General features: G+C 39.2%; 1 protein-coding gene across 4 annotated transcripts in view; it reads left to right on the top strand.

Moving 5' to 3' along the window:
• Positions 1–11114, top strand: part of osbpl9 (oxysterol binding protein-like 9) — a 172236-nt gene that overhangs the window by 60139 nt on the left and 100983 nt on the right. Inside the window, exon 1 of one of the 4 annotated variants that reach the window (XM_043699206.1) lies at positions 1921–2087. The exons of 2 other annotated variants lie outside the window; for them this stretch is intronic. In XM_043699206.1, coding sequence (XP_043555141.1) covers positions 2064–2087 — 24 coding nt within the window. In that variant the 5' untranslated portion in view covers positions 1921–2063. Of the gene's footprint in view, positions 1–1920; positions 2088–11114 lie in introns of those variants that run through there. One more of the 4 variants, XM_043699207.1, reaches the window with a different exon arrangement.

Genomic DNA, 11114 nt, shown 5'->3' with positions numbered 1-11114 from the left:
ATTGGTCAGAGTATTGAGTATAGGAGTTGGGAGATCATGTTGCGGCTGTACAGGACATTGGTTAGGCCACTGTTGGAATATTGCATGCAATTCTGGTCTCCTTTCTATCGGAAAGATGTTGTGAAACATTGAAAGGGATCAGAAAAGATTTACAAGGATGTTGCCAGGGTTGGAGGATTTGAGCTATAGGGAGACGCTGAACAGGCTGGGGCTGTTTTCCCTGGACTGTCGGAGGCTGAGGGGCGTCCTTACAGAGGTTTACAAAATTATGAGGGGCATGGATAGGATAAATAGACAAAGTCCTTTCCCTGGGGTCAGGGAGTCCAGAACTAGAGGGCATAGGTTTAGGTTGAAAGGGGAAAGATATAAACGAGACCTAAGGGGCGACTTTTTCACAGAGGGTGATACGTGTATGGAATGAGCTGCCAGAGGAAGTGGTGGAGGCTGGTACACTTGCAACATTTAAGAGGCATTTGGATGGGTATATGAATAGAAAGGGTTTGGAGGGATATGGGACGGATGCTGGCAGGTGGGACTAGATTGGGTTGGGATATCTGGTCGGCATGGACAGGTTGGACCGAAGTGTCTGTTTCCATGTTGTACATCTCTATGACTCCATGACTCTATAATACCCTTCAAGAAAAATAAAAAGAATTATTTTATTAATTAAAATTCAAACACTTAACAGTGGCTGAAAGCTCATTTTCGACGTCCTTTCTGTGTCCTAATTTATATTGCTTACATGGTTGTCATGGCTATATCAGTGCAACCAATGACGAAACGCTGTAAGAAGTAAGGCAAAAGTTTTATCGTTCTGGACAGAAATGCAACCAATTTAATCCATTTAAAATAATCATTTTGAAGCAACATTGTTTAAAATAATCACTTGTAACTTGCTGTATGTGTTGGTCAAGGAATTCTACACTGATAGCTTCAAGATGATTAATAAAGTTATCTCTTCCTGAATATCCTCTAAATATTGTTTTGATAGATTTTCAGTTTCAGTATGCTCAGTAGTAAGCGACTGTCAAACAGTTATCCTGACAGACTAGCAGGCAAATTATAATCACATGAATATTCACATAGTATGCATATTTTCTCAAACTTATTTGCTAATTTAGGACTAGATGTTGATTCCGTGTACATTACATTTATAGCTAACTCAAAAATCTGATGTATTTATCATCAATTAAACTTTAACAATTGACCAAGATACTTCGTCGAATAGCTATTTGACCTCCTCAAAGGTAAACATTACATGGTCGTCTCTCTGGACAAACTGGCAGGGTGAAATGCCTTTTCCATCAGAGAACTTTTTTTCCTCAACTTTCAAATCATTCCTGAGTAACTCTCTACTTGTCTATGACCTGACTTCAATTGTTTGTCATCTTAATGCTCTGTTGCCTTCAGCTTATGTGACCTCTGGCAACCAGTTATCTTGTTGTTATCAGAACTTGATGTTTAAACTAAAAGATTAAAATTATTTCTAAATACAGTTCTGCTGTTGAAACACCATCTTAAAACTTTATCGCTTGGTACTACCGCAATATTTTTGTAAATTATTAAGTGTATGTGATAAAATGTCAAGTTGTGGTTACAGATACAACTGAAGTGCATGCTAAGCAAAACTTTCTTACAAGGTTTTTAATTCTGTTTCCTGCTGTTTATATCCAGCCGTTTCACATCTCATGGTTCTCACATTGAAGAAGTCTTTGTGAAAACTTTTAATTAAAATGAAAACAGTACCTATATGTAAACAAAGAATGCTATGTCCTCCTAGAGCTCATATGTGATCATTCTAGACCAATCCGTGCCAGCTCTTATAATATACGTGTTCTTTAGCCAATCCGGGAAGCTGCTGTGTACAGCTTCTGAAGTTCACAGATTAGCAAATAGAGGAAGTACTGTGCCGTGTGGCTTCTACAACCAGGGTGTTTAAAATTACTTATGTATATAGTTCTTTGTCTTGATTGAGCTGGAGGAAAATCAATTCTTTATTTTACCAAGACATTTTAAAATGGGAACTTGAAAACTTTAATGTTGGAATGAAGTAGGTGAGAATAATGGCATTGAAAGGATTCACCAGCGTAAGTTGCAAAACCTCTTTAATTAGGAAGTAGGCCATGGTGCTTTCTGTTTTAGCTTTGCCTGTGGTCATTTTAAATGGCGTGCTTTTAACTCTGGAGCTGTAAATGTGCTCAATTTGTGACTGAATAACTCTATTTTGGATTTTTACGTGACATTTTATTTACAAATTTAAAAAATTAGGACTGTGACATTGCTTCTGTGAAGACTGAAGTGGTTGAATATTTCAAGTCATTTTTCCCCTAGAAATGTGAAGTAGCACAGAATTTTACTTGTGGTATTCTTGTATCAAAGGCAAATGTTCACTCTCTCTCCTTCCTCGCACCCTGGTTATGGAAAAAGTGTGTTTCTGTAATTGTGGCATCATGCAACTATGCATTTGCACTAACTTTAAACTTCAGACTCCGAAAATCAGCTCACTCTTCAAGTATTTAATGCATTGCAAAAGAATTTATTGGTTGTAATCTATATATGATCTTAATTTGTATTTGTGTGATAAAACTGTAAACTATCTGTATATGTAATATCCTAGTGCTCCTTGAGAAACTAATTTTTTTCACTGAATTTTAAAACAAATGTTTTCATTATGTTCCCCAACATATTTTACACTCTGCTGAAAACAGTGACTTGTGCTTGGTTATGGTCTGCAGGTATAACCTGTTTTTCAATATCCTTTCCAAATGACCATTGCTCATTTATACATTCCGACAGTGATGTTGGCAGGGTCATCCCATACAAGCTTGATACTGTCCTTATGAAATCCATACAAGTTCACTTCCAGCAAGGTTAATTAGTTAATGACCAGGAATAAGAACATTCAGACTGTTGAGAATATTTTTGTTTCTTCACTGTATGCATAGAAATCTGGCAAAACATCTTTATCAATTCGTATAGAACCCACTAGAGTTCCATTCCTTTGATTTCATTGGAGTAAAAATCAGGCAAGTTCTTGAATAATTGAGCAATCCATTCCACTAGATGCCATCCAGGTAATGATGAGCAATTCATCCTATCCAGGCCCAGGATCCTGACCCTGCTAACACATTGAATGAAATTGTAATGGATCAAACATGTCAGATTGAGGTATTTTCTAGATTGGAAAAAAAACCTATTCAGGAACCCTTGCTTGTCTTTTAACCCAGGTGCGAATCACTTCGTTACTTGATTTTTGATTTGTCCACATTTTTAATAAAAGCTTTAAAGTTGGATCATTTTATGTTACTGACAATACATGGAAGAGCATAGTGAACATAATTTATTAGGAATAATTTATAATCAGATTGACACTTCCTTGTTGTCCATTATCATTCCATTTAGACGTTAAAATAAATTCCAAGTCACTTCCACAAACATTACTTTCAGTTCATTGTCCTGAACTGATCCTGTTGTTGTAGTTCTTTCTAATTTGCTAATGCTAACTCCATTTTGTGTGATGTAATTGTGATAAAAACAGTTAAGGCAGACAGTTTGTGTCTTCTTTAGTTTTGTTAAGTGAATTGTTTCCTCAGCCATTTTAACAGTACATCCAAACAGCCACAGGCAGTTTTCTTTTTACTGACTATGATGCACGTTGCACAATATGAGAATTGTTAGGAGAATTTAAATCAGTGGAAATAATTAAAATGTATAATGCTACCATTTCAAGATTAACTCTTGGTGGACTGTTTGACAAGTGGCTGATGCCCAAAATTAATAATTTCATCATGCAGTTTGATAGCTCTATGCACAGAGATCAGGTTGTCATTTCAAAACATTATCATAGTGTCTTTACAGAACACCAGGAGGTCATTCAGCCTGTCCACTACATGCAAGTTCTCTGTGGGTCAATCCAATCAGTGCCACTCCCCTGCTCTAAAACTGAGCTGCTTGAAGTTTATTTCCTCAAAATGCACATTCAGCTTTATTTTGAAAGCATTGATCATCTGCTCTTTTACCACCTCCATAGGTAGCAAGTTTCAAGTCATTGAGGTAAAAGCAATGACTGCAGATGCTGGAAACCAGATTCTGGATTAGTGGTGCTGGAAGAGCACAGCAGTTCAGGCAGCATCCAAGGAGCTTCGAAATCAAGTTTCAAGTCATTGCCAGCTGCTGTACAAAGCAAGCATTTTTGTCACTTCTCCCTTGTAGTTCTTACCTCAAACCTTTAAATCTTTGCCCTCTGGTTCTTGTACAGTTGGTTAGATACAACAGCTTTTATCGCTCTACCTTACTTAAGCATATTTATAATTTAATGTACCCATAACTAATCTTCCCTCAAACTTTTTTTTGTCCAAGAACCATCCCAGCTTCTCAACCATGTAATTAAAATCCCTCCTCTCTCAAGCAGTTTTGGTAAATCTCTGCGTTCTCTCATGAACCCTGATATTCTTGCTAGCATATTGTGACCAGAATTAGAAGCAACAGTGGCCTAAACCATGGTTTTATGAAGGTTCAGCATATTCCCTGCCTGTGTACTCAAACCATTATTTATGAAGACTAAGATCTTGTGTGCTTTGCAGCTACTGTCTTCAAAGATATAAGCACATGAACCTCTATTTTGCTCTGTATCTGCACATTGTTTATAACTATGCCATTTAGCCTATATAATCTATAATTCTATGAATCTGTCACTCTTCCTTCTGCCAATATGCATCTCCTCACATTTCTCTGTATAAAATTCAATCTGCCCATTCTAGTCGTGTATCTGTATTCTGTTACAGTCAATTGGTGTAATCCTCACTGTCTGTTACACATCAAAGTTTGGTATTATTGCAAAGTTGGGAAATTTTGATGGGAAGATATAAGCTTGCTGTGTGGCCTGGCTCGCGCCTGAAAAACTCATTTGAAAAATATTATTTACCATGCCTCATTTTTCTGTCCTTAACCTAAGCTGACACTAACCCTTTTCTTACATGAACCTCAATTGTGTTAACTGGCTTCGTAGGTGTTATTTTGTCATAAGCTTTATTTGAAATTTATTGTATTTCCCTTATCAACTTCATAAAAATTCCTTCAGACTTGCCTGTCTTTTAGAAATGTGGACTGGCTCTCCTTTACAGAAACTTTCCAAGTATCTGCTAGTTTTTTCCTTGCCTGTTAATTCTTAAGATCTTACCCAATACTGATGTTAAACAGACTAGCCTGGTGTGGCTAGGGATGTATCTAAGTAAGCTTGGAAGATGATGTCAAGTGCTTCTCTTACCTCCCCTTGCACTTCGCTTGCATCCCTGGTTGCCAAACAGTGTTCTACAAAGGCTGTGCATCCACACACGCTGGTTGGTGGCCAACACATTGGCTTCTGTTTCTGGAAGTCGGTGCCATGTAAGATCCTCGACCTACGCAGTATGAAGAAAGAATCGGGCAAAGACTGGATACAAGCCATTTGAATTCGGCAATTTATTCAGTCTAAGCATAGACAACCTTTCCAGAACATTCTGCCCACCAATTTTCTGTGCATAAATTAACTCTATCATCTGTTTCAACATTTTAACCTACTGTTTATCTTATTACTTAAACAATATCTTGTACCAGTATTTACTAAATATTCTAGACATTGTCTAGATTTCAAAGCACTCTCTTTCCCCTGCTTTGTCCCAAGGAACAACCCCTCCTTATGCCAATTAACTACAGTATGTGCCATTTGATGACCATATTCACCCTTTGCCAGTCTTATTTTCCTCTTCGATTTCCCACTGTCCTTACTATATTCTCAATGGAAAAGTTGACCTGACATGCATTATGCAACCTTTTCATGCTTTATTGTTTTAATGCTCCCAACCACGAGTAAAAATGTCCACAGGGACATTGGTTCCAGTTCTGTTGATGTTTAACTCATGCCTTTTGATTAAATGCCTCTTCTAGCAGGCCTTCTCAAGAAACTGAAGATCTCCTGTTCCATGCCCCAAACTGGGGAAAATAGCTTTCCATTTGTGAAGACCACATCTTATTATTTCTTTCATCTTTTTTTGGGACTTTTGAAAAAAAGGAACATAGTGCTTGAAACCAAGAAAACTGTGCAAAGAGAATGTTAGAGCTTGAAAAATCACTTTTACTGGAGTACATTGAGTTATATACAAACTTTTCTTGGAGTGGTGAGAGCAGAAGCAAGCACCATGGTGCCGATGGGTTCTGACTGAAGGACAGCTGGTTGACAGCAATGTTTTGATTGGTTTCTAACCAGGTGACCTACAGCCTACAAAATGAAAGTGTCAAAAAAAAAACCTCCCTCTCTGCACTTGTCTTCTGTATGGAGTACATGAAAGTCTCCAGTCTTGCTAGATGTCTTCCTTGCATCTTTGTCTGCAAATCTCCTGTTAAGAGTCGTAGAGTCACAGAGATGTACAGCTCGGAAACAGATCCTTTTTGATCCAACTCATCCAGACCGACCAGATATCCTAACCTAATCTGTGAAAAGGTTGCCCCTTAAGCCCCTTTTAAATCTTTCCCTTCTCACCCTAAAGGTTTGCCCTCTAGTTCTGGATTCCCCCACCTCAGGGAAAGGCTTTCTATATTTATCCTATCCATGCTCCTCATGATTTTATAAACCTCTGAGGTCACCACTCAGCCTCCAATGCTCCAGGGAAAACAGCCCCAGCCTATTCAGCCTCTCCCTAGAGCTCAAATCCTCCAACCCTGACTTGAAGGAGGAATAAAATACAGTCAAAGACAGTGGAAGGATGAATTCTGAAGTAGTGAAAGAAAGAGAGCATTTGTCTGTGTTCAACCTTGTGTTATGGAGTAGGCCAGACCACTCAAAACATTCTGAAGAAGGCATCCCAGACCATAAAACTTTGCAATTTGTTTTGGTAAGTGTACAGTGAAACTTACCCGGATTAAGTTAGCGAGGTCGACTACCAGGTTTAAAACAGACAAAAAAAAATCTACTCTCAAAATTACACAATGAAACACAAATAACAGAATAAAAAACCCCCACAGAACTCAGTCTATCCAAACTAGACTTAAGTATGCTGTTCCAAATATATACAACAGTCTCAATAAGCAAACCCTCTTTAAAACGCAATTACAAAAAAAGGCCAGATGCTTACAGGTTGAAGTTAGATGGACTGAAGAGAGAGTTTCCACACAGCTCACTGTTGAATTCACAACCAGTTCTGGACTAAACTGAACTGCTCAACTAAGAGAGCTGACCAATCCTCTGTCTAAAACATGACCACTTTGGCCTGATGTCTCATCTGTTTACATATAAACAAAAGGCCTCTCAAAATCCTTTTCATCTCTGTACCAAGTCTGTCTGGTCGGAGCCTGGCCTGGTTTATTACTCTGAAAAATATTAAGGACGGAGTGTCCTTGAGTCAAGGAACAGCTTTTAGCAAAAAAAGGACTAGCTTTGTGACACTTGTCAGCAGCAAAAATAAAAGGAATTGCAAGAAATCTAAAGAAATCAGCTCCTGTGGTCCAATCTAATGCTATCGAGTAGTGTTTCCCTGAAATTTGTTTTCCTTTTCCACCCTTTACTGTGTCTTGTCTGTCTTTGTATGTTCAGTTGTTTATGAAAGGGGACCTTTTAAAATGCTGATACCACGTACCTGCTTGCAGCTGCACATGTTGTAACAATTCCAGGAATGTTACAACATAACATAGAATTCCATTGATGTAACATGCAATGGAGCTGTGCATGTGCAAAAAAGAAGCAGAGGAAGTCAGGGCGGACAGGGAACTTGAGGATGGGGGTGGTGATGTGGAGGGCGGTGGAGGTGACCGGGACTACTGCTCCTTCACAGCTGTCCCTTCTCCCCCAATTCCCAAAATTGTCATCTCTTCTCGCTTCTTCCACACCCCCTACCCCAATCTGCTACCCCTCTTATCACCCTTCATAACTGCCTCCTATTCTTCCCCTTTTACACCTGCCAGCTCCCCCTTCAGAGCGCTTGTTCCTCATTAACCAAACCAACCTTAAAGCTGAATCAGATATAAAGCATGTGCTGGTTCTCATAAACATGTCTGCACAAATGTCAGCAGTGCATAGTGCACATGTGCATGATGACAAAAGGCAAAGCCTCTCTATAGAGAGTTGCAAATTAACAATTTATATTTCTTAATTGCTATTGAGTAAAAACTTTTTTGTAATGAACAGTTACTTTCTTGTTAAGTACAGAAACCTGACAAAATCAGGAACATTGATAATTTGATGAAACTTTTTCACATTTGAGACGTTAGGAAATCCACTCCTGCTCACTAAGTCAGTGAGTTGTGACATTTATTAAATTAATATTTTTATAGACATTAATTCTGATTTTTTTCTGAAGTTCTCACCACTTTCATCCTGTAACGTCGATTTTCTTTGAAATTGTGGTGAAAGTAAGATTAATTGTAAATTTAAAAGTACTAGAATAAAAGTGATTTTAGTGTTTTGCAACTAAGTTTGTTTGATTCTGAACTCTGAGACATCTGCAATGAGTTAAAAATAACACTTTTGAGAGGCTTCACTTTGGTTTTTAAGAACTTCCTTTCTTTCCTCCATTGTGCTCAAGAAAAGGTGTGCACTAGTTACTAATTCTGATGACATATATTGGGTTCTGATGAGTGCAAACACAATTTGGGAATCTAACATTTAAAAAACTTAATTGTTTGAACAATGATCATTTTATGTGTGTTACCACAATGTACATCCATGTTCTGTAATCTCTCAATCTTTGTGCATGAACTTGAAAAGCAAAAAACAGTTTCTTCAAAAAATTTCTCAAGCTTCCCTTACTGACTTATTGAGTCAATGAGTTGAATGGCTTGAACCATTGAAATCATTGTTGGTGCACAATTGCACTATTTCAGTAGCAGTAGTAAGTAGATATTGCTTTTGGTCTATGCCTTCAGGTTTAGCTACTTTGTCCAGTGATTTCTTCTAGAATTGTACTTTAGCATATTGACTTCTGTTGATCTTCCCATAGCTTTATCCCCTTTGCAAAGACATCATGAATTAGAAGAGAAAGAAGCACAGCCATTATTTTGTTATTTAAAAGCATCCAGATGCTAGAGAAATGTAAGAAAAGATTTATATGAACATAAAAAGATAATGGGCAGGAAAAGACCAGGTGTTCTATCAAGCTTACCTCATTTTTATGATTTTTGAACATTGACTCACCATGTCCCAGCTTGCAGTAGCATTAAATATTCTGGAGGAGGCAAAAATGAAAAAAAAAATCTTTTATGTGACTAAAAACAAGTAACTAGAGTGATGCAGAAGAATTTGACTGAAATATTGGTGGCAAGTTCTGAAGCACAAGTCCTCAGTATTATTGCCAGCATGTTGTCAGGGAACATAGTGCAAAGACTATCCTATTGGTTTAAGATTGACATCTGGGATGTTGGGGGCTACGAGATGAATCATCCACTTGGCACTTCTGGCTGAAAATTGCTGCAAATGCTTCAGTCTTATCTTTTGCAATGAAGTGTTGGCTCTTCTGTCATTGAGGATGGAGATATTTGGGTGCAGCCTTCTCCTCCAGTGAGTTGCTTAATTGTCCACCACCACTCACGACTGGATGTGGCAGGACTGCAGTATTTGGATCAGATCCATTAGTTGTAGAATCACTTAATTCTGTCTATAACTTGCTGCTGATGATGTTTGGCAAACACATAGTCTTGTTTGGTAGCTTCACCAGGTTGACACCTCATTTTTCGGTATGCCTATTAATGCTGTTGGTGTGCCCTCTTGCACACTCTTGTGAACCAGGGCGTTAATCTTCTGGCTTGATTGTAATGGTTGTTTGGGGATATACCAGGTCATGAGATTGAAGATTGTTTTGGGGTATGCTTCTACTGCCGTTGATGCCACACAGCCCCTCATGGATGCAAAATGTTGAGTTGCTAAATGTGTTTGGAGTCTGCCCGAAACGTCGATTTTGCTTCTCCTTGGATGCTGCCTGAACTGCTGTGCTCTTCCAGCACCACTAATCCAGAATCTGGTTTCCAGCATCTGCAGTCATTGTTTTTACCTCCTAGGTTAGGTAGATTGTCTATCCTAAGTTGCCCATAATGTCCAGGGATGGATTAGCGAAGGACAATGCGGAGTAATGGGGATGGGGGTTGGTCTGGGTGGGGTGCTGTTGGAGAAAAGGTGTGAACTCGATGGGCCAAATGGCCTGCTTCCACACTGTAGGGATTTTATGCTCTAATTAAGAATTTGCCATTTTCCATGTCAGGCAAATGGTGATTTATTTTCCTCTCCGTTCTCTTCCCCCCCGCCCCCCCCATCTCTCTCTCTCTATCTCTCTATCTCCCTCTGTGTCAACCACGATCACTCACTGAGAAAGTGTATAAAGTATGAGCAGGTAGGGCAAGAGCCAAGTTCAGGATTCCTTGACAAAGGCTCAGCGAGCTTGACTTTGACTAGATAAGAACTTACAGTGAACAGTGAAGTGCTGGAGGCAGGGTATTGGTTTGATATGGTGAAGTACATCCATTGTGTAATGCAAGATGGCTTAATCTTTACTGTTGATACTCACTGATTGTAACAGTCACCCAATCAATACAGATGTTGCTTTATTTGGATGCTGCTCTCTGTATGTGACTGTATAATTCCTTATGAGTCTGCTGTTCAAGAGAAGACAGAGAACTCATGTCTTTCTGTACATGGGTGTTCGCTGTCTCTTCAGGGCTCAGAATAAAGATGAAGAAGATAGAGCCATACTATGTCTCAGAGTGTTTGCTTCGACTGATCGGGAAATGAGATGACATCATCACCTATAGAAAAGCGCAGCAGGTCAAGCAGCATCCAAGGAGCAGGAGAATCGATGTTTCTGGCATGAGCCCTTCTTCAGGTATGAGGAGAGTGTGCCAAGCAGGCTAAGATAAAAGGTAGGGAGGAGGGACTTGGGGGAGGGGCATTGGAAATGCGATAGGTGGAAGGAGGTTAAGGTGAGGGTGATAGGCCGGAGTGGGGGTGGGGGCAGAGAGGTCAGGAAGAAGATTGCAGGTTAGGGAGGTGGTGCTGAGTTCGAGGGTTGGGACTGAGACAAGGTGAAGGGAGGGGAAATGAGGAAACTGGAGAAATCTGAGTTCATCCCTTGTGGTTGGAGGGTTCCTAGCCGGAA

The sequence above is a fragment of the Chiloscyllium plagiosum genome, chromosome 11, assembly GCF_004010195.1.
Source record: "Chiloscyllium plagiosum isolate BGI_BamShark_2017 chromosome 11, ASM401019v2, whole genome shotgun sequence".
NCBI classification, from domain to species: domain Eukaryota; kingdom Metazoa; phylum Chordata; class Chondrichthyes; order Orectolobiformes; family Hemiscylliidae; genus Chiloscyllium; species Chiloscyllium plagiosum.
Note: the sequence above shows the minus strand (reverse complement) of the source record. Positions and strands in the feature narration are given on the sequence as shown.